This window comes from Chelonia mydas, chromosome 13 (genome assembly GCF_015237465.2).
Source record: "Chelonia mydas isolate rCheMyd1 chromosome 13, rCheMyd1.pri.v2, whole genome shotgun sequence".
NCBI lineage: Eukaryota > Metazoa > Chordata > Testudines > Cheloniidae > Chelonia > Chelonia mydas.
This window is the reverse complement of record NC_051253.2, coordinates 32,549,007-32,572,998: the sequence shown is the minus strand read 5'-3', so window position 1 is coordinate 32,572,998 and position 23,992 is coordinate 32,549,007. Positions and strand designations below refer to the sequence as shown.

Below are 23,992 nucleotides of genomic sequence, written 5' to 3'. Positions count from 1 at the left end.
CCAGACCTCCTCCCCCACCCAAATTCTGTCCCAGAGCCTTGGGCACATGGGGGGAGGAGTTTGGGCAGAGGCGGGTTCTGGGCACCACCAAATATATACAAACCTGCCGCCCGTGCCTGCAGTTCCACCCAGCGCGCTCCGAGCTGTCTAGCAACTGGGAATTGTTTCTAATTGTTGGGTCTTTACACAGCACCCAGCGCAGTAAGGACCTGATCCCCTGCCACTGCCACAACACAATCAGTGACAGACAGCCAGTAATTAATAGTTAACAGTCATAGCTGGTAATTCGTTATCAGCAGTGTCAGTGTCTCTGGACCAGTCACTACTGTGCTATGAAGGTGAGGAGTCTGCGTGTGCGTCTGCCCCGAGGGTGGTTTGATTTGTGCCCTGGTCACGGCCGGAGGCAGAGTCACTTTCCCGTCTGTGCTGTGGGTCAGCATCACTCCCTCTTCGCAGGCATGGCCATGGTGCCACCTCCCTCCTGCCCTTCCCCGGGGCAGCTCGTGGGTGTGACCATGGCCCCCGTCACAGCACGGGTAGGGGCTACAGAGGGCGAGAAACCCAACATCAGCTCCCAGAGCAGTGGGGTGGGCCGTGGGCTGATGCTGACCTTGGCTGTATAAACAGGGGAGCAGAGAATAGGAGCAGGGAGGGGGTTTCACCTCTGCAGACTGGTGACGCCGATGCTGGAATACCGTGTGCAGGGCTCGGGCCACGTTGTAAAACAGATGTGGAGAGATTGGGGAGGGTTCAGAAAAAAAGCCACGCAAATGATGTGTGGGCTAGAGGAAATACCTTCCAGTGAGAGACTTAAAGAGCTGGGTCTATTCGGTGTATGAAGAAGAAGTGACTTGATTACAGCATCTCAGCACCTTCATGGGGAGAAAACCCTGGTTACCAAAGGGTTCTTTCATTGCCCAGGGACAGGCATAGCCAGAGCCAAGGGCTGGAAGCTAAAGCCAGGCACATTTCAATGGGAAATAAGGTGCACATTTTGTTTATTTTTCCTGGCGAGGGTGATTATCCATTGGAAAAAACTGGCAAGGGAAGAGGTGGATTTTCAACTCCTCATATCTCCAAATCAAGACTGGCTGCCTTTCTGGAAGGTCTGTCTCAGCCAAAAACAAGTTATTGAGATCAGTGCAGAGTAAGTGGGGAAATTCTGTGGCTTTTGTTACATAGGGGCTCAGCCTGGATGATCCAATGGTCCCTTTTGGTCTTAAATCTAAGAATCTGTGAATGAAAAATGTTGGGGTGTGGGACAGAAGAGCGGCAAATTAACTGGGTGGCAGTGCCCTGAGGTGGAAGTGAAGCAGTTTCTCTGGTCTGAGAGAATATAAACCCAGCTCTCCGTTTGCAGTGGGAACTCTTAGGGGATCAAATGATGGAAATCAACGCAATTTCATGGTACAGCCAAATCTTTCGATGCTCATTACACTTTCACTACCACAGGATGCAGCTCAAGGAGAAAGAAGAAGGGAAAAATCAAACAGCCATCATGGAATTCATCCTCCTGGGGTTCGGGGATCTCCCTGAACTGCAGACCCTTCTCTTCCTGATTTTCCTGGTGATCTACATTGCGACCATGGCTGGGAACATCCTCATCGTTGCGCTAGTTGTGGCTGATCAGCACTTTCACACACCCATGTACTTCTTTCTGGGGAACTTGTCCTGCTTAGAGACCTGCTACACTTCCAACATCCTGCCCAGGCTGCTGGCCAGTCTCCTGACTGGGGACAGAACCATTTCTCTTCCCGGCTGCATCACGCAGTTTCATTTCTTTGGTTCTCTAGTAACAACAGAGTGCTCTCTCCTGGCAGCCATGTCTTACGATCGGTATTTAGCCATATGCAAACCGCTGCACTATGGAACCCTTATGAATGTCCAGCTGTGCCTCCAGCTAGCAGCTGGGTCTTGGATTAGTGGATTTCTAATTTGTACAATATTCACATTTGTTACATCACAGTTAATTTTCTGTGGCCCTAATGAAATTGACCATTTCTTTTGTGATTTCACCTCACTGATTCAACTCTCCTGCAGCGACACCAGCCAGATCACCCCACTTGTTTATATATTTTCCTTCCTAGATGCCGTTTCCCCTTTTCTCTTAACCCTGGCTTCCTATATTTGTATCATTGCGACCATCCTGGGAATCCCATCCACCACCGGGAGGCAAAAGGCCTTTTCCACCTGCTCCTCTCACCTCATTGTGGTGGCACTTTTCTATGGGACCATAATGATTGTCTACATGCTACCGAAATCTGGTACCTGGAGAGCCCTGAACAAAGTGTTCTCCGTCTGCTACACAGTCCTGACGCCCCTAGCCAATCCGCTCATCTACAGCCTGAGAAACAGAGAGGTCCAGGAGGCCCTGAGAAACGCTGTCAGGAGGGCTGTGACCCTTACAAAGAATCCAGACTAGTTGAATGAAATGAAGATCAGTCAGTCTGGGTCCTATTGTGAAAGAAGGAGGGTCTAAGTGAGCCCAGATACAGAAATGCAGTATACAAGACATGTTTGTGCGCACACACACACACACACACACACACACACACAAAATAAGAGGGAGACAGATAGTTGGAATTTTGCAGAGGAAAGGTGGGGGAGAAGATTTTGACTTTTCATCAAAACAACTGAAACCTGAAAAATTTTGCTTTTTGGCAATTGACATTTGAAAACCTTCATAGAATATCAGGATTGGAAGGGACCTCAGGAGGTCATCTAGTCCAACCCCCTGGGGCCACTCCCCAATTTTTGGCCCAGAACCCTAAATGGCCCCCTCAAGCATTGAACTCATAACCCTGGGTTTAGCAGGCCAATGCTCAAACCACTGAGCTATCCGTCCCCCTCCACAAAGTTACTTGCTTTGCCCAACATGGGGCTTGAACCCACGACCCTGAGATTAAGAGCCTCATGCTCTACCAACTGAGCTAGCCGGGCTGCTTATAATAGACTGCTCAGATGGAAACTGTCAAAAAAATGCCATGCACTGTTGTGATTGTGTTTAACCCCAGATGTTACAGAGACAAGAGGGGTGAGTTAATACCTTTTAACGGACCGTCTTCTACTGTGAAAGACACAAGCTTTCAAGCTTATACAGAAGAGCTCTTCTTCAGGTCTGGGGAACGTACTCAGAGTGTCACAGGTGGAACAGATTGTTTAGCATAGGTAGTTAGAACATATTGAAAAGGACTGATATCAAGTGATCACTTTATGAAAAAAGTGTTCTCAGCAGGTGATGGGGTGTTTTTGTCTTTTATCATTTTTCAGTGTGTTCATTTGAGAGCGCAGTAATTGTCTGGTTTCATCCACATAATTGCTATTAGGACATTTAGTGCACGGGATGGAGTACACCACATGTTGTGATAGGCTTGTGTAGGATCCATAGATCTTGACAGGTATGTTGTGGTGGGTGTTGATCATTGTAGCAGTGGAGATATGGCTGCTGCTGTTGTTCTGGCCGGGTCTGGCGTCGCTTTGAGTTGGTTCTGGCCGGGTCTGGTGGTCGCTTTGAGTCTGTAGGGAGCTGGCTCTGCTGATGAGGTTGGAGAAGTGAGGGGGTTGTTTGAAAGCCAGACGTGGGGATTCAGGAAAGATTTCTTTCAGGTTGTGATCCCCAACGAGTGTGGATTGCAATTTTTTCAATGGCAGGTTTCAGAGTAGCAGCCGTGTTAGTCTGTATTAGCAAAAAGAAAAGGAGGACTTGTGGCACCTTAGAGACTAACAAATTTATTTGAGCATAAGCTTTCGTGAGCTACAGCTCACTTCATCAGATGCATTCAGTGGAAAATACAGTGGGGAGATTTATATACACAGAGAACATGAAACAATGGGTGTTACCATACACATTGTAACCAGAGTGATCACTTAAGATGAGCTATTACCAGCAGGAGAGTGGGGCGGGGGGGAGAAAACCTTTTTTTGTGATAATCAAGGTGGGCCATTTCCAGCAGTTGACAAGAACGTCTGAGGAACAGTGGAGGGGGGGGGGGGAAATAAACATGGGGAAATAGTTTTACTTTGTGTAATGACCCATCCACTCCCACTCTCTATTCAAGCCTAAGTTAATTGTATCCAGTTTGCAAATTAATTCCAATTTAGCAGTCTCTCGTTGGAGTCTGTTTCTGAAGTTTTTTTGTTGAAGAATTGTCACTTTTAGGTCTGTAATCGAGTGACCAGAGAGATTGAAGTGTTCTCCGACTGGTTTCTGAATGTTATAATTCTTGATGTCTGATTTGTGTCCATTGATTCTTTTACGTAGAGACTGTCCGGTTTGGCCAATGCACATGGCAGAGGGGCATTGCTGGCACATGATGGCATCTATCACATTGGTGGATGTGCAGGTGAATGAGCCTCTGATAGCGTGGCTGATGTGATTAGACAGATTCTCACCCTTAGGCCCTGTCTACACTGGAAAGTTTCTGCCCAGTAAAGCGGCTTCCTGCTCTGTAACTCCCAAGGTGTACACACGGCCAAGCCACTTAGTGCGCAGAAACTGCACAGTTGTAGCACTTTAAAAACACCACCCCAACGAGAGGCGTACGGCTTTCAGCACCGGGGCTACAGCGCTGCGGTGCCACTGTAGGCACCCCGGTCGATTACAGCGCTGTGATTGGCCTCCAGGAGGTGTCCCACAATGCCTGTTCTCACCTCTCTGGTCATCGGTTTGAACTCTACTGCCCTGCCCTCGGGTGACCAACCATCATCCCCACCCCATAAATTCCTTTGGAAATTTGAAAGTCCCCTTCCTGTTTGCTCGGTGACGCATGCAGTGGTCTCAGTGCACCTTTTCAGGTGGCCATGACTGCTCCATGGACCAGGCGATCCCCCGCTTGGAGCAATGCCGAGCTGCTGGACCTCATCGGCATTTGGGGAGAGGAGGCTGTGCAGTCCCAGCTGTGCTCCAGCCATAGGAATTATGATACCTTCGGACAGATTTCACGATGCATGACAGAATGTGTCCTGGTCACGGCCCCTCTGCAGTGCAGGCTCAAAGTGAAGGAGCTGCAGAACGCCTACCACAAGACGCAGGAGGCAACTCCAGTGCTGTGCCCATGAACTGCTGGTTCTACAAAGAGCTGGACACGATACTCGGAGGCAACCCCACCTCCACTGCGAAGGCCCCTGTGGATACTTTCTTGGCTCGCATGCCAGCTGAGAGTGGACCAAGCCAGGAGGAGGAAATCTTGGAAGAGGATGTGGGGGGGGAGGGACAGGGGGACCCAGAGGGAGAGGATGACTCGGAGGCTGGAGATGCATGCAGCCAGGAGCTCTTTTCTACCCCGCAGGAGGCTAGCCAGTCACAGCTGTCAGAGCTTGGTGAAGCGGAAACAGGAGAGGAGGCCCCTGGTAAGTGGATCTGATTTTGGGAATCACCGAAGCAAGTTGTTGGGGGTAGGAGGGTGGAAGAAAGCAGCCTTGTCTTCCATCTCATGCCTACCCTGAGCAGTGGAACAGGCTGTTGATTGACTTCCTCACTTCATGGGAATCTCCCTCAGCAATCTCCAGGAAACTCCCGTGGAGATACTGCGCAATCTGCTGCTGCAGGTTCTTCAGCAGAGCTGCTTTGTTTCTTGCCCCATTAATGGTAACTTTCCCATGCCACTGTGCCATCATAGACAGGGGGACCATTGCTGCACACAGGTGAGCCGCATGGGGCCTGGGTGGAAGCCACAGGCTTGGAGAAGACCCTCCCTTGATTCCCTGCTCACCCTCAGCAGTGAGATATCTTCAATAATGATCACCCCCTGTGTAAAGTGTGAGGACAGGAATGATTATCAGGCCCCCCCACAGTGCTGGCTCTCCCCAAGAGCCACATGCCCAGTGTACAGCAGACTCCGGGAAGAGTGGTTTACCCTGCCCCTGTGGCTACTCACCATTTGGGGGGTCTTGTGGCTCATGTGCGCTTGCCTAGGGTCAGACAGTCAGTGACAGGTGTGTGAGTACTTGCTGTGTTTTAAAGCACTGAATCAGTGCTGTCTGTGTTGCAAACAATACTGCTTCTGTAAAATGTTGCACTTAAACTTCACAGAGACGACCTTGGGAGCACAGCCTCCCTCTTGGTTATTGGCAGTGGAACGGCTGGGCAGAATTAGAAAGTGTCCAAGAAGAACTAAGGAGGACTTTCTGCGTGAGGTTATGATGCACTCTGCTGCCAAGAAACAGGAACTGAAGGAGTGGCAGGACAGCGAGAAGAGGGACCGAAAGGAGTATGTGGCACGCCAGAATGAAGCCACGGAGCGGCTCTTCAATGTTATGGAGCACCAAGAGAACACGTTCCAGGCAATACTCGCTCTTCAAAGCGAGCAGCTCTGTGCCCGCCCTCCCCTGCAGCTGCCGTCGCAAAACTCCTTCCCATGCACCCCCCAGACAACGCCAACAAACTCTTATCAGCCTCCTGGCTCCAGTCTGTACCCGCGGCATTCCACTCCTCCCCATCACAGTCCAGCCCTGCGGACTCCCAGTACCCTCGGCACTCAACACCCGTCCCTCTGCAGTTTGGCCCTGCTGAAGTACAGTACCCGCTGCACTGTATTCCAAAGGAGAAGGTTGGATATGATCCCTGGACATACACAAATCTTTAGTTGTCCTGGGACCCCTCCTCCTCCTGGGACCTTTCCCTTCCCCTCCCTGCTGATGTATTTGTTTCATTTGACTCTCTCCTCCGGTTGTTGTCTTTTAATAAAAGAATTGTGTTGGTTTTAAAGCAATCTTTATTCTATTAATTGAAAGCAAAAAGAGCACTGCAAAGCAACATACAATTATGTTAAACCCTCTTATTGCATCATGTGCACCAATCACCTCCTAGCATTACAAGCACTGCACTCCCGAGCATAGCAACACATATTAGTGGCTTTCAGCTTCAAATCGCTGCCTCAAGGCATCCCTGATCCTTATGGCCCCCTGTTATGCCCCTCTAATAGCCCTGCTCTCTGGCTGTTCAAACTCAGCCTCCAGGCGCTGAGCCTCTGCAGTCCAGCCCTGAGTGAAGCTTTCACCCTTCCTTTCACAAATATTATGGAGCATACAGCGTGCGGCTTTAAGCATAAGAATATTGTCATCGGCCAGGTCCAGCTTCCCATAGAGGCATTACCAGTGGGCTTTTAAATGGCCAAAAGTACACTCACAGTCATTCTGCACTTGCTCAGCCTGTTGTTGAACTGCTCCTTGCTGCTGACAGGTTGCCCCATGTATGGCTTCATAAGCCACGGCATTAAGGGCTAGGCGGGGTCTCCCAGGATCACAATGGTCATTTTGACTTCCCCTTGGCTGATCTTCTGGTCCAGGAAGAAAGTCCCAGCTTGCATCTTCCTGAACAGGCCAGTGTTATGCAAAGTTATGCACGTTATGGAAAGCTATCCACAATGTCATGCGTGTTGCTCAGAGTCACGGTCTTTTGGAGCAGGATGTGATTAATGGCCCTGCACACTTCCATCAACACGAGTCCAGTGGTCGACTTTCCTGCTCCAAACTGGTTAGCGACCGATCAGTAGCAGTTTCGAGTAGCCAGCTTCCACAGTGCAATCACCACGTGCTTCTCCAATGACAGGGCAGCTCTCGTTCTCGTGTCCTTGTGCCGGGTGAGCTCATCACACCCCATGAATGTGGCTCTCTCATTCGAAAGTTCTGCAGCCGCTGCTCATCATCCCAGACGTGCATGACGATGTGATCCCACCACTCAGTGCTTGTTTCCCCCAGCCCAAAAGCGGCGTTCCACAGTGGTCAGCACCTCCGTGAATGCCGCAAGCAATCTCGTGTTATAGCTAGTACACATGGCAAGATCAATGTCACACTCCTCTTGCCTTTGTAATTTAAAGAATACCTCCACTGCCACTCGTGACATGTTGGTCAGAGCGAGCAGCATACTGGTCAGCAGTTTGGGATCCATTCCTGCAGGCCGAAGGGGCAGGGCATGCAGTACACAAACTGTTGAAAGATGGCGCCAAATGTGGACAGAAGCACAGGGATTGCTGGGACGTGAAGCAATGCATCACGGGGCATTGGGACTGGACCCAGGATGCCCCACGACCCCTTCCACCTTCCCACAAGTCTTAGCAGCAGAAGAGAAAGAGGTGCTCTGTGGGATGGCTGCCCAGAGTGCACCACTCCGAATACCGCTGCAAGTGCCACAAGTGTGAACACGCTATTGCGCAGGCAGCTGACAGTGTGAACACACAACAGAGGTTTCCCTTCTGCACTCTCTGAGCGGCGCTGTAGCTGCCGGTGCTGTAACTTTGCCACTGTAGACGTGCCCTAAGAGATGACACAAACAGGCTGCAGACTCTTCAGGGGAAGTCTGCACTTGCTTACAGCTTGGAATCCCCGGGTGTTCCATTCACAGGCTAAAAATCCCTTTAGCCTGGGTCCAGCACTTCCCTCAGTTCAGTCTTTGTTCCTCAGGTGTTTCCAGGTGTGTTGTTGTAGGGAGAGTGAGTCCCAGCGTGATGTCATTTCCCCCTTTTATATCTTCTTCCCGCTTGCTGGAAAGCTCTTTTGCTGTGATCTGAGTCAAACAGTTCCCATTGTGTAGTGCTATCTCTGAGAGCTTTCTATTGTACATGGTTCTTGGGGTAATCCTTGTGCTTGTGTGCATTTCCTCAGGAAGCCATTAACATTGTTTGTCCTTTGTACTGTTGTACCTGAAATGCTGCTTGTGGGTGCTTTCACTCTCACAATGTTTCAGTAACACATACATAGCCAAACTTCGTAACTTCACATACAATGATAGCACATACAATCCAATGAGATATTACTATCTAGCAGATCAAGACTTTTCGAACGATACCTCACAAGGCCTACTTTGTACAAAATATATCCTGGGTGCCGGGGTGTCACATCCTGCATGCCCCAAAACCCTTCCCCCACCACTACTCACCATCCCCCAGACCAATTCCTCAATAAACCTACTTCTTAAAACCTAGTACACCTCCATCCCCCACCATCCTCAAACCACTTCCTCCCCCCAAACCTCCTTCTGTCTTCACCCCAGCTCAGGGACCCTCAGTTCTCAGCTGTTTCTCAGCTACCTCTCCAGCCTTTCCTGGGGGGCAGATTCCGATGCACCTTCCCAGCCCAGAGATTCTTTAGCGTAAGTAGTTAGGACACATTGAAAGGGACTGATATCAAATGATCACTTTGTGAATAAAGTGTTCACAGCAGGTCCAGAATTTTTTGATAAAATGTTTTTTTTCATTTGTAAATGCTGATTCTTCAAAAAAAATTAAATTAAACATTAATTTTGACTAAACTTTTGCCAGGAAGGTTTGAAAATTGCAACCTGAAACGAAATTTTGAAACACTGAACATTTTCATAAAAGTCAATTCTTTTTTTCCACCCAGCAGTGGTAAGGGGCTGGATGGGTGGGTGGGTGAGTGGATGGATAGGAAAGCTGATATTTTCTGTGAAAATAAAATGTGAATGCTGAATAGAACTTCTTAGAAAATTTTAATTGCAAAAATTATTGAGGGAAGGATGAGAATCAAAAGCACCAAAAGGAATTAGGGACATACGTTGATTTGAAAGTCAGGGCTCCTAACTCCCTAACACACTTTTGAAAATTCCCCCAGAAGACACATAATTTATTTGTTTATTATTTATGTCTTTATTCAACAATAGTTCAAGATTTTTTTCTTGTCCATTTTCTGGCCAGCTTTACTCATCCTGAACATGTCAGGGTTGGATTTTCAACAGGAGCTAGGGGCATTAGGCACCCAACTGGACTATCAACAGGAACTACTGAGCACCTCCCTCTCTTAAAAAAAATAATTCCCCTAATCCACATTTCCACCCAAAACCTTTGTTGGTGCAGAGTTCAGGCACCCAGCACAGCCTCACGCCCTTCCAGGGGCTAAACTTCAATCTCTGAAGAGCAGGAAACAAAGCATTAAGGTACATGCCACCCTGCAGAGTAACCTTAGCTCTGCCCCTTTTGAGCTGGCCCTAGCCATTGGGAGTGAATGGATTTAAATATGCTGCTGGGTGGCTATCAGAGCATATAACACCCTTTGGGACCTTTAGAGTGACACAAACCGAACAGTGAGGGGGCAAGTCGCAAAGTAGTGCCCTTAATTTGGGGCATTTCCAAGAGTTGCTTTTAAACAAGACAGGTCTGCTCAGAAAATGACAGTCTTGGGAGATTCCTCTTTAGCTCAAATACCACCATCTCTGGTTAATTTCCCTTTCGTGGGGGATAGATTCATTCAAAGCAATGACATCATCATCCATCTAAATAATTCATTTTTATTTTAGGTCATTAAAAAAAGAAGCTATAACATAACAAAGGTATGAACTTGCCATGCAAAAAGCAATATCAAGCACATGTGAGTTTGTGCACAGGTGTTTCATGGGGATTCCAGCGCTGTGTTGCACAGTAATTGCTGGATGTGTTTGATATAAGCTTTATGTGTCTGTAAAAGTCCTCATGTATGTTTATAACTGTCATAAATATAAAGGGAAGGGTAACCACCTTTCTGGAGACAGTGCTATCAAATCCCTCCTGGCCAGAAGCAAAACCCTTTCACCTGTAAAGGGTTAAGAAGCTAAGGTAACCTCACGGGCACCTGACCCAAAATGACCAATAAGGAGACAAGATACTTTCAAATCTGGAGCGGGGGTGAGGAACAAAGGGTTCTGTCTGTCTGTGTGATGCTTTTGCCGGGAACAGATCAGAAATGCAAGCCTTCCAACTCCTGTTAAGTTAGTAAGTAATGTAGCTAGAAAATGCATTTGATTTTCTTTTGTTTAATGGCTGGTAAAATAAGCTGTGCTGGGGGGAATGGATATTCCTGTTTTTGTGTCTTTTTGTAACTTGAGGTTTTGCCTAGAGGGATTCTCTCTGTTTTGAATCTGATTACCCTGTAAAGTATTTACCATCCTGATTTTACAGAGCTGATTCTTTTACCTTTTCTTTCATTAAAATTCTTCTTTTAAGAACATGATTGATTTTTCACTGGTCTTAAGGTCCAAGGGTTTGGGTCTGTGTTCACCTGTACAAATTGGTGAGGATTCTTATCAAGCCTTCCCCAGGAAAGGGGATGTAGTGCTTGGGGGGGATATTTTTGGGGAAGACGTCTCCAAGTGGGCTCTTTCCCTGTTCTTTTTTCAAAACGCTTGGAGGTGGCAGCATACTGTTCAAGGACAAGGCAAAGTTTGTACCTTGGGGAAGTTTTTAACTTAAGCTGGTAAGAATAAGCTTAGGGGGTCTTTCATGCAGGTCCCCAGATCTGTACCCTAGAGTTCAGAGTGGGGAAGGAACCTTGACATGGTGGCAGAGAGGTGGGACCATTTTGAGATCCTTTTGAACCAGAAGCACAGCAGAATTTTAAAAGGTTTTTGTGACAAAGTTCCTCCTCTACCTTGGTGGGTCCGCTTATTGGCAGGTTTGCTCGCCTTGGAGCTTCACGGCAGCCCTCAGTTTGACCTTTTTCATGAACCCACAGTCCAGGTCAACTCCTCCTGTGTCTGACCATGAGTTGGGAGGTTTGGGGGGAACCCGGGCCCGCCCTCTACTCTGGGTTCCAGCCCAGGGCCCTGTGGAATGCAGCTGTCTAGAGTGCCTCCTGGAACAGCTGCGTGACAGCTTCAACTCCCTGGGCTACTCCCTCATGGCCTCCTCCCAACACCTTCTTTATCCTCACCATAGGACCTTCCTCCTGGTGTCTGATAATGCTTGTACACCTCAGTACTCCAACAGTCCACGTTCTCACTCTCAGCTCCTCACACACGCACCACAAACTGAAGTGAGCTCCTTTTTTAAACCCAGGTGCCCTGATTAGCCTGCCTTAATTGATTCTAGCAGCTTCTTGATTGGCTGCAGGTGTTCTAATCAGCCTGTCTGTCTTAATTGTCTCCAGAAGGTTCCTGATTGTTCTGGACCCTTCCCTGTTCCCTTACCCAGGGAAAAGGGACCTCCTTTGCTTGCTGCTACTCTATTTGCTTTCTATTTTTTCCTACAGCCTCCTGGCCTGGATTTTTCTTACTTTTTGACCTTGCTTTAGTTCCCGCCCCCGACCAAGCCAGACGCTTTTTCTTCATTTTTTTTTTTGCTGTTTTTTTGCTGCAGTTCGAGTGCTGGTCGGTTGCCAGCTTGCTGCCAGCCCCCACACACACACCTGCTCTCAGACGCTGCTTTTGCTCCAGCTGAAACTCCCGGAGGAGCGGGGGAGGACTGCCGACCCACTACCCGGAGGAGGGGAGTGGAAGCCCCCAGACCCAGCCATTCTGCTGTTGTTTCTAAACCCGTACCGAGCTAGGAAGATTCTTCTTATCTCTGCAACATTCTTGGCCTGCTGAAAGCCTCATTACAAAGCCGGAAGAGAAGATAGCCGAAAGAAAAAATCACCCAGGGAAGCTACGAACCATCGTGGAGGGGGCCGTAAGACTGAGTAACTTTTGAATTGTACTCTCGTGTGGGGGGAGTTTGACTGTGTTTTAATTGCGTTTGTGGGGGCACAGGAGGTGTGGCACGGAGCTGCCCCCCGATCCATCGGTGCCCCCCCCCAACATTATTACAACCGTCACGGCCCCCCCGCCGTCCGTCCCTGCTGGCAACGTGCCATCTGCCTTTGGATTCAGCTGTTTGCTTTGAATTTTGCCGTTTGGACCAAACACAACAGCTGACCAAAAGAGACTCTTTGGACAAACGTGCGTGGGTCCACGCACCCCCCCCCCCCCCCCGCAGACTGTTAACCCCACAGTTTGCCCCTATTACCGGACCCCAACTCCTGTTTTCCTCCCCCGTCCAGTCCGCCCCATTTGCCCACCCCCCCTCGCCTGCAGCCCAGCAGGGAGGAGTGGTTAATCTGCTTCCCCCTCCCCCCTCCTCCTTCTGGTGTCTCCCCGTCTCTCCCTGCTCACAATGGTGGGGAATGAGAGGGGTGAGACCCCTCTAACAACCTCAGTTGCCCCTTCCCCACCTACCCCCTGCCCAACCCCCCAGCCTTCCCCCGCACCACTGCTGTCAAAACATCTGCCACCGCCCCCGCTGGGGCATTGGCAGCAGGAGGCACCCGGGCGATTACTGCCGCTGCAATGTCCACCGCCCCCCCAGATTCTAGGAAACCCCCCCAGTTGGCCGGAAAGGCCAGGGTATGAAGAAAGGAAAAGGCCCCACTAAAACCACCAGGCCCTCCATGACAGGGGCTGCCCCCACCGCTGCGGCCTTGTCATTGACCATGGCGTCCCTCCCCGCTGTTCCCTCCACCAGCTCTGTGAGCGTCCCTCCCCCGGCCCCCAGGATGTATGTCCGGGCGGTGGCACCCCCCCCCCAGCCTGCCACCTCGTCATCTCGCCCACCCACCGCCTCCGCTACCATCAATAGTGGCCGGGGCCCCTTTCCCACCATGACCAGGAAGCACGGCGTCCGTTGCCTCCTGGTCCCCGCCTCGCCCCACGTGGAGAAATACGTGCAGGTGTTGGCGAGGATGGTAGGACCCACGGCTATCGTGGCAGCCTCCAAAATGTACTGGAAGGTCGTCTTTTTCTTAACATCGGAGGCTGCCGCCCAGGAGGCGGTGGAGAAGGGCCTGGCGGTGGGGGTGTCTTTGTCCCCCTGGAGCGGCTAGAGGACCTGGGCGTTCGCCTAGTCCTCACCTCCGTCCCTCCCTTTCTACCCAATGCCGCCCTGTTACCCGCTCTCTACACCCTGGGGAAACTTGTTTCTGTCATCAGCCCTCTCCCATTGGGCTGCAAGGACCCCACCCTCCGTCACGTTCTCTCGTTCCGCCGGCATGTGCAGCTTCTACCGCCGGCGGCGGCGCGTGACGGAGAGGCGCTCGAAGGGTCCTTCCTAGTCCTCTACCAGGGAGCCCGCTATCGGGTCTTTTACTCCACGGGAGAAGCCCGGTTCTACCTCTGCTGCTCAGTGGGGCATGTCCGAAGAGACTGCCCTTTGACCCAGCGGGGAGGGGCACCCGAGACCCCCGAGACCCGGCAGGATGTCGGCTCCGTCATTGCCGACGCCCCTGGCCACCCGGCACCTGAAACCACCTCTCCTCCTGCTCGATCCACCGCTGCTCCCGTCCGGGCCCAAGAGACACCTCCCCTACAACGCCCAGACGAGCAAGGGAGTCCCACCCTTGCTATCAACAATCCAGCAGAGCCTATGGAGGAGGGTGCAGCAAAGCTATTACCGGGTATAGGAGAGGGCCCCCCACAAGGAGAACCCCCTGACCCCCATGTTGTCTCACCGTTACCCCCCCAAACCCCTGAACCATCACCTCTGCCCCCCGACATGACCCCTGCTAACCAACCCCCAGGCGACGCTCTGGAGGGCTGGACCCTAGTCCAGGGGAAGCGAGGCAAGCGGAAGGCTCGAGCTCCGCTGCACCCATCCGATGCGGAGGCCCCCCGGAAGACCAGGAAGGGAGGCACTGATACTGAGCCTTCCGCTATGCCCACGAGTCAGATCCATCTGCCGGTGTCGGGAAGGGAAGACAGAATGGCATTGGAAGGTAGAACCTCCTCTCCACGGGAGACCATCCCCTCCAAGACCCCTGAGGAAGCCCCTTCCGAAATGATCTACTCATCCACGGGATGGGTCACGGGTTGCTGCGCAATCCGCCGGGGGCCACAAACACCCCCACCAATGAGAAACCCCCAGACCTCCGCATGATGCCTCTCATTATTGCAACCTTGAATACCAGGGGCTGTAGGATGGCTCTCCGCATGTCCCAGGTGCTCTCTTACCTTTAGGAAGGGGGGTACTCTGTAGTTTTCCTGCAGGAGACCCATACGGACCCGACCGTCAAGGACAGGTGGCGGCTGGAGTGGGGGGACGGGGTCTACTTTAGCCACTTCACGACTTGGCAAGCTGGCGTGGCGACCCTGTTCTCCCCCACCCTACGGCCCGAGGTGCTAGGGGTCACTGAGGCCGTGCCGGGCCACCTGCTGCACCTTCGAGTCCGTATGGAAGGGCTCGTGGTCAGTCTTGTTAATATCTATGCCCCGCAAACGAGCCCAAAGCGGCCACAATTCTACCAGCGGGTGTCCGACTTTCTCGGCACCCTAGATTCGCACGAGTGCCTGGTTCTGGGAGGGGACTTTAACACCACCCTTGAGGAACAGGACCGCTCAGGGGCCGAGCAGAGCCCAGCCGCCGCAAACATCCTCCAAGGAATAGTCGAACATCACTCCCTAGTGGACATCTGGCATGACCATCACCCAGATGACACCTCCACGTTCACTTTTGTCCGGGTGGAGGCCCATCGGTCAAACCACTCTCGGTTGGACCGTATTTACTTATCCCGTTTCCACCTTTCACAGGCTCACTCCTCCACCATTCGGCCGGCCCCTTTTTCTGACCATCATTTAGTTACTATAACGGTCTCCTTCCGTGCAGAGAGACCGGGGCCGGCCTATTGGCACTTTAACAACAGCCTGTTGGAGGACGAGAGTTTTGTGTTGTCCTTCCAGGAATTTTGGCTGGCCTGGCGAGAGCAGTGGAGTGCCTTTCCCTCGGTGCGGCGATGGTGGGATCTAGGGAAGATACGCGCCAAGCTCTTCTGCCATGACTAGATTTGGGGCACCAGCCGACGGAGAAATGTGGCGATAGAGCAGTTGGAACGGGAGGTCTTAGAGATGGAGAGGCGCCTGGCCGCCGACCCCGAGGACCCGTCCCTCTGCGGAGCGTGCCGGGAGAAGTGGGAGGAGCTTAGGGCCCTCGAGGACCACTGGGCCCGAGGTGCTTTCGTCCGGTCCCGCATCCGCCTCCTTCGGGAGACGGACCGCCGCTCCCGCTTCTTCTATGCCTTGGAGAAAACGAGGGGGGCCAAGAAACACGTCACCTGCCTTCTAGCGGAAGACGGCACCCCCCTCATGGATCCGGAGGAGATGTGTGGGAGGGCCCGCGACTTCTACACAAGCCTTTTCTCCCCGGATCCGAATCGATCCTGGTGCTTGCGGGGTGCTCTGGGAGGAACTCCCCACGGTCAGCGTGGGCGACCGAGACCGGCTAGAGCTGCCTCTCCCCCTGGCCGAGTTCTTGGAAGCCCTCCGTCGCATGCCCACCAATAAATCTCCGGGCATGGACGGGCTGACCGTGGAGTTTTACCGCGCGTTCTGGGACATCCTCGGCCCAGACCTAGTCACTGTCTGGACTGAGTCCTTGCAGGGCGGGGTCCTCCCTCTGTCGTGCAGGCGAGCGGTGCTCGCCTTGTTGTCGAAGAAGGGGGACCTCCGCGATTTGCGAAATTAGCGTCCCTTCTCACTCCTTAGCACAGATTACAAAATCGTAGCGAAAGCAATCTCACTGTAGCTAGGGTCCGTGATGGCGGATGTGATCCACCCAGACCAGACCTATACTGTCCCGGGTCGCAGCATTTTTGACAACCTATTTCTAGTCCGAGACCTTTTGGAACTCAGGCGTAGAGACGGTCTGTCGTTCGCCCTCCTGTCTCTTGATCAGGAGAAGGCGTTCGATAGAGTAGACCACGGGTACCTCCTGAACACACTGCAGGCGTTTGGATTCGGACCTCAGTTTGTGAGTTTTCTCCAGGTGCTGTATGCCTCCGCGGAGTGTTTTGTTAGGCTCAACTGGAACCTGACCGAACCGGTCAGCTTCGGGCGAGGAGTGCAGCTGGGGTGCCCCCTCTCGGGCCAGCTGTACGCTCTGGCGATCGAGCCTTTCCTCTGTCTCCTCCGCAGGAGGTTGACAGGGTTGGTGCTGCAGGAGCCGGAGCTGCTGCTGGTCCTGTCGGCATATGCCGATGACGTCCTCCTCGTGGTCCAGAACCCGGGTGACTTGGCGCGAGTGGAGGCATGCCAGGCCATCTATTCGGCAGCCTCCTCCACCTGAGTCAACTGGGTCAAGAGCTCTGGCTTGGCGGTGGGGGACTGGCAGCGGGTGAGCTCCCTCCCACCCGCGCTTCAGACCATCCGGTGGAGTGCGGGTCCACTGCTCTACCTAGGTGTTTACCTTTCCGCCACGCACCCTTCCCCGCCGGAGAACTGGCAAAATTTAGAGGGCGGGGTGATAGAGCGGCTCCGGAAATGGACGAGTCTACTCCGATGTCTCTCCCTCCGAGGGAGAGCACTGGTGCTTAACCAACTAGTCCTGTCCACGCTCTGGTACCGGCTCAACACCCTGGTCCCGGCCCCAGGTTTCCTGACCAACCTCCGGACAACGATTCTAGAGTTCCTTTGGTCAGGAATGCACTGGGCCCCTGTTGGGGTTCTTCATCTACCCCTGAAGGAAGGAGGGCAGGGCCTGAAGTGTCTGCACACTCAGGTCCGTGTCTTCCGCTTCCAGGCCCTGCAGAGGTTCCTTTATAGTGCAGGTAGTTCGGTGTGGAGCATACTGGTGCACGCCTTCCTGCGCCGCTTCCAAGGGCTCCGATACAACCGGCAGCTCTTTTATCTCTGTCCGAGAGGTTTTCCGCGAGACCTCTCCGGGCTGCCGGTCTTCTACCAGGACCTCCTCCGGACCTGGAAACTGTTCTCAATGACCAGATCCGTGGCTGCCACCGTGGGAGCAGATCTTCTCACGGAGCCCCTGCTACACAACCCCCAGCTCCGTGTGCAGGTGGCGGAGTCCCGCTCGGTGCGCCAGAGTTTGGGCCTGGTGGAAATCACGAGAGTCGGAGACCTCCTGGACTACGACCGGGGAGACTGGCTGGATCCCCTGATGCTCGCTCGGCGCATGGGGCTCTCCAGACCTCGTACCCCCCGGCGCGTACTTCAGGAGGCGAAGGCCGCCTAGATGCCCGCTGCTCGGGCTTATCTCAACAGAGCCCTGCGCGAGGGAGCACCCCGCCCACCCTCTACCCCAGGTCTGCCGGACCTTTCAATTGGGCCCCTACCCCGTAGATCCCAACAAACCCCTCACCCTTTCACTGCAAGCCAGCTGCATGAAGTGCAGCCGGTCAGCTTCCATATCGCGCCACGGAAATATTTATACACACTCACGCTTCACACCCTTCACGCCCACACCCTGGTGCCCTGCCCCGATACAAAGTAGCAGGACCTCCTGCTGCCTTTGGAGGGTGAGCAACCTCGGTGGGCCAGCCTGTATTCCACCTTGGTCCCGAGGCCCGTGGGGGACATTAGTTGGCGGCTCCTTCACGGAGCTGTGAGCATGGGCGTGTTTTTGACATGGTTCACCCCCATCCCGGATACCTGCCCTTTTTGCAATGTGAGGGAAAACCTGGCGCACGTATATTTAGAGTGTGCCAGATTGCAGTCCCTTTTCCGGCTCCTTACGAATATTTTACTACGCTTTTGGCTCCACTTTTCCCCTCACCTTTTTATCTACACACTCCCATTCCGTGGCCCCACAAAATCGCGAGATCTCCTGGTTAACCTCCTCCTAGCCCTAGCTAAAACAGCCGTTTATAAAACCAGAGAGGAGAGGTTGGCTAATGAAGCGTCCTGCGATTGTAGGGCCATTTTCCGATCCTCAGTACATTCACGTATCCGGGCGGAGTTCCTCTGGGCGGCGTCCACCGACTCCCTTGACACCTTCGAGGAGCGGTGGGCGCTGTGCGAGGTTCTCTGCTCGGTGACCCCGTCTGGTTCCCTCCGTCTGACCCTTTGATTGAGGGGAAGACCGAGAGACTCCAACCCCAGCCGTTGCCGCTGTGGATACCATCATCATTGTCACCTAGGAGGGGTCCTATAACACGTGGGTTTACGTCCCCCCCACCCCAAACCGCCCACCCCCCAGCCGTGCCCATCTTGTTGGGCACTCTCAGGAGAGGAATAATCAGTGACACTGGGCGTGGCACTCGGTAACTCGAGGGGGTGGAAGACCACTCCCCATCCATGGCCCCACAAAGTCGTGGGATCTCCTGGTTAACTTCCTCCTAGTCCTAGCTAAAACAGCCATTTATAAAACCAGAGAGGGGAGGCTGGCCAATGAAGCATCCTGCGACTGTGGGGCCATTTTCCGATCCTCAGTACATTCACGTATCAGGGCGGCGTCCACCAACTCCCCTGATGCCTTCGAGGAGTGGTGGGCGCAGTCCGAGGTTCTCTGCTCAGTGACCCCATCCGGTTCCCTCCGTCTGACCCTTTGATTGAGGGGAAGAGCGAGAGACCCCGGCCCCAGCCGTTGCCACTCTGGATACCATCATCACTGTCACCTAGGAGGGGTCCCATCACACGTGGGTGTACGTCCCCTCCACCCCCAAACCGCCCACCCCGCAGCCGTGCCCATCTTGTTGGGCACTCTCAGGAGAGGAATAGTTGGAGACACTGGGCGTGGCACTCGGTAACTCGAGGGGGTGGAAGACCATGAGTGTCGAGGAAGCCCCCCGGCTCTGGGCCCAGGCAAGCCTGAACACTTCTCTCCCCTGAAGGCTGCTGTGTTATACATTGCGTTTGCTTTTCTTTTGTTGCATAGCTTTGTTTTATCTTCTTTGGTGATTTGTGTAAGTGTGTTATGCAAATAAATTTTTTTCTGCTTTATAAAAAAAAAAAAATTATTCTCCTACAGCCATCTGGTCCGACCCTGTCACAATAGATAGAACGAATATGGGAACTACCAGTGGCAAAATCAGCCCTTTGGTAGGTTGTGCATTTTCCTCGCTAAGCTCAGTCCCTGATCTCTGCATGGTGACCGAGGCAGTGGGTGAGCCAGCAGGTTAGGGACATTCCAGGATTTAACTATGGACAAATGCCAAAGGGACTGTGTACTGGCTGAAGCACGGTACCTTGGAGCTGAATGTGTCTTGTACATAATTAACCTTCCCAGATGTTCAGGAGCCAGCAGGAACATTCCCCCCCTTGATATTCCCCCTCCCTTTTGTTTTGTTTTAAACAAACAATTGTAGAAAGCAAACAGACCCGCTTGTGCTACTTCATCCCTTTTGCTAAGGGGCTACACTGGGGATTAACATCAGAGAGTCGCTGTTTACTGGAGAAAACATCAGGCACTAGTTAACTCTGACTGGTCTCCCCAGTGTGAATATTTTGCTTTTTGTTGGGAGAACCCCTCTCTGTTGGCTTCCATGCAACATTTAATTGTACAATAGCTTCATTGTCTGTCTATCCATCCAGTGGTGAGCTGGAGCCGGTTCACCCCAGTTCGCTGGAACCAGTTGTTTAGAAGCCCTTTTAGAACCGGTTGTCCACGGAGGTGGAGCGGAGGGGAGCTGGGGCGGGAGGGTGTGAGAAGGGACGCTCGCGCAGCAGGAGGTAACCCGTGGGGGGGGCGCGCAGGGGAACTGCTCCCCGCCCCAGCTTTCCTCCACCTCCCTGGGCCTGACCACGAAGCCACCGCTTGCTTGTCACCCTCCCAGGCTTCCTGCGCGAACAGCTGATTCGCGGGAAACCACCGGGGGGAGCAGAGAAGCAGAGTGGGGCGGCGCATTCAGGGGAGGAGGCGGAGCGGAGGTGAGGTGAGCTGGGGCCGGGCGAGGAGCTGCCGATGGGTGCTCTGCACCCACCAAATTCTCCCGAGGGTGCTCCAGCCCCGGAGCATCCAGGGAGTCGGTGTCTAAGGCACCACTTTTGAAGTGATCGGTGGGGGAAGCAGCTGCTCCCCCTGCTCCCCCCCAGCTATGCTACCCCACATCTAGGAGCCAGAGGGACCTCCTGGATGCTTCCTGGGAGCTGCCCCAGGTAAGCACCGCCAAGACTCCCCACCTCGCCCCCTGGCAGGTCCCTCTGACTCTTAGGGGTGGAGCATGGTGGGCACCCACTACAGTGGCCCATGAGACCCTCCTGCCCGGTTCTGGGGGCAGTCATGGGATGGGGGAGGGGTCCCGGGGGGGTTTCAAGGAATGCAAGGGGTTGGATGAGGCAGGAGTCCCGGGGTGCGGGGGCAGATTTTGATAAGATTTTGGCAGCTCATCTCTGTATCCATCCATCCCTCTATCAGTTTGTACTGGTGCCTGCCCATCCTGATATTATCCTAGGCCTCCCAGGGACACAGACTGGCATAACAGAGTCCCTACTGGACTTCACTGAGGCGGCTGCCCTTCCCCTGGTTATGCTCAGATGCTGAAAACAGCTATTAGGACAATCGGGGGAATGGAAGGCCTATCTTCTGAGAGGAAACAGGAAGAGGCTGTCTTGTTTAGTCTCGTGAAAAGAAGGCAGAGAGGGGGTCTGAGTGCTCTGGATAAATACACTGGGTGGAGGTTAAATACCGGGAGAGGGGTGAAGAGCGATTGAAACTAAAGGACAAGGCTGGCTCCAGACAGGGGTGAAAGTGAGCCGGTACGGGCCAGTACGGCGTACCGGTAAGAACCTGCACCTGCCCGTACCCAGCCCACATTAAAGCACTGCAGCAGCAGCGTCCGGAGCCCCAGCCCTTTAAATCAACAGGGGAACCCCCGGGCAGCACGGGCCAGGCAGACTGGAAGGTTGGCTGGGGGATGCTGACCCCCCCAACCCCTCCCCTTCCCTCCAAGGCCCCACCCCTTCCAGGGGCCAGAGCCACCCCGACCCCATACCAGTAAGTGTCCTGTGTTACTTTCACCCCTGGCTCCAGAACAAATGGAAATGAACTGGCCATGAGCAAATTCAGCCTGGAAATGTGAAGCTGGTTTCTAACCACCAGAGGGGTGAGATTCTGGAGCAGCCTCCCAGTGGGAGATGGGGGTGGGGGAAAAAAACTGAATCAGTTTTAAGAAAGAGCTGGAGAAATTTCTCACTGCAACTTGTTAGAGAGCTTATTCCTTCACTCTCCCACTTCCCTGGTCCTTCTCGCATGAACAGAGAGCAACAATACCCGAAGTCCGAAGGTGCAAACAATTCGATGTTTATTGGGGTGAACTTCCAGCAAGCTTAAATACAAGTTCCTTTTTCCTTATTTTCGAATCCCAACTTACTTCCTGTTTGCCCCTAATTTATATAGTAATATTCTTAGCTATACCTTAACCAATCATTCTACTGAAATTTAACTAACCAATCCTAACATATTGTAACATGATTAGCTAACCAATTATATCCCACCACCTTAATTAGATTACACCCAGCAAAATTAATTATACAGCAGACAGGAACAATCACAGAACCAGACAGAGATTATACAGACAAACAATAGCAAAGTGGGAAAACAATACAGAAGTGAGGATTTCACATCCCAGCTATTGATAAGTGAGTTCTTGCCAGACAGGATGCTATCAAACTAAGTTTCCTTTTACATTTTCTAGGCACTTCCCTTTCTTTGGAGTTGATAGGACTTATCAGGACAGGATTGTATTCAGGACAGGATTGTATTCCTAACAGCCCAATAGCACCTTCTTTCAATGTGGCTAGTTTGGAATGTGAGGATGTGACTGTTCGCTTCCTGGCTTATGGCTGCCTCTGCTGCTTAGCCAAAGGCCTTAGCCTAAGAACAGGGCCTCAAACTGTCACAGTAAGAGAAGGCCCTTACACCAGCAGACAGTGATTTTGATTCTTTCTTTTATACCTCTAGAACTAGCCAAGTAATAAGAATACCCCTAAATTCTTAAAGTACAGGCCTTTACAGACAGGCCTGAATATCTATATCCTAACACTCCACCCCTTTTTTTTTCTTTTCTTTTGGGATCCTCCTGCCCAGGTATCCCTGGAAAAGCATAGGACATATGGCGACACATTTCCTGATAGGGCCAGGCATCAAGGTGGAAGGTGTCGATGCTCCATCTGTCCCACTGCCCCTTGTGTAGTACCATGCCCTGCACCTTCTCTCGTACGGGCATACTACACCTATTCCAATTAGTGTTCCAGACTTCCCAGTATAGTGGGCCCGAGAAGGTTGGGTCCGGGTTGTCTAGTACACTTGGGGGGGCTTACTACATTACTTATAGGTTATAATTAGTGGCTGTTCTCTAGGGGGTTGTGCCCCCCTTGATCGTTTCCATATGCAATGTAACACACATATAATTAACAATACACCAGCTGCTATGATAATCCACAGCAACACCGAGAGTCCTGACCCCTGCAGTATGGTCCAACATCCTGGCCACCACCAAAAACACTGCTTCTCCTCCTTTGATAAGGTTAAAATTTTGTCAGCGCCATCCTGTAGTGTGTATTGTAAGTGTGTCCAACTGTTGGCGCTTGCAGCAAGTTGCTCTTGTAATCTTTGTGTACTTTTGTCCATATTGTGTGTCCATTGAATATCCACAGTGAAATTTGGTATTGTCCAAACCAATTCAACTACTTGGTACGGTATGGGGTAGTAGGTGCTGGTTTGATTGTTTACAACGATTAAGTCCACTGATCCATTGGTGCACCATAGTCCAGGTGGCAGTGTATAGAAGCTCATAATTTTGTCATACACTGGAAGGATTTTGCCTCCTAGTGTTATATTGCAGGATTGGATACATTCCCAACAGAATACACCGTACCCCATATACATTACCCCTAAATGCCCCCCCTTTGCAATAGGCCATTGATCCTGCTCCTCCATAGTCATAGGAGAGGGGCACATCCATATTCCTCCTCTGGATATACAACTGCTTAATGTGATGACAGTCCAGTTTACCCCATTCCATCCCCCCCACCTATTCCCTAGTGGCTCCCAACGTGCTCCCCCTTCCCTACTTACTCCCACAGGGTTCAAGGGAACCACCTTATTTGCATTTCCTTCCCATGGTATCATAGTAACAATTACACAAGAACTCTCCCCACAGGTCGGGGATGTTATTTTCCAGGTAGATGGGTATGTTTTTGCAATTGTGGATAGATATGGGCTAGCCTCCCGATTTAATACTGAAGGCCATTGTTCTGACCAAGCATCTCTCATAATATCCATTAACATTATTAACTGAGCATTTTGAATACCTACGCACACTTCTCCCCATGTTAGTCTTCTGAAGCCATCCTCTACCCATGTCACCAGGTCCCCTGCCCAATGAGTTAACTGCAAGTTTACCTCTACTGCTGTCCTCCACCCTGTGGCAACTGCTGATAGATGCTGTGCCATTAATTCATTAATTTGTTGTTGAAATTTCACATTTTGGCTTACTAATTGTTTGGTTACCCACTCGTCCCCCAGATTCCATGTACCCAGCATAGTGTTCCCAGCTGCCCACAATCCCCTTTTCCGACGACGATTCCAGG

The 23,992-nt window shown here is 52.1% G+C and overlaps 1 protein-coding gene and 1 non-coding gene across 2 annotated transcripts; one reads left to right on the top strand and one right to left on the bottom strand.

The window, feature by feature from the left end:
- Positions 1–1,453: 1,453 nt before the first annotated feature.
- Positions 1,454–8,205, top strand: LOC119567858 (olfactory receptor 1020-like). The gene is made up of 2 exons (XM_037915325.2): positions 1,454–2,383; positions 8,155–8,205. Exons 1-2 carry the CDS (start codon positions 1,454–1,456, stop codon positions 8,203–8,205), a joined length of 981 nt encoding a protein of 326 aa, XP_037771253.2.
- On the bottom strand, positions 2,868–2,940 carry TRNAK-CUU. The gene has a single exon. It is a non-coding gene; the product is annotated as a tRNA-Lys (tRNA).
- Positions 8,206–23,992: the final 15,787 nt, after the last annotated feature.

Bases quoted from the DNA above. Each gene is read 5' to 3' on its own strand.
- LOC119567858 (XM_037915325.2), top strand. From the start codon at position 1,454: ATGCAGCTCAAGGAGAAAGAAGAAGGGAAAAATCAAACAGCCATCATG. The intron at 2,384-8,154 runs GTCAGGAGGGCT...GCTATTGCGCAG, and splicing joins AGGAGGCCCTGAGAAACGCT to GCAGCTGACAGTGTGAACAC.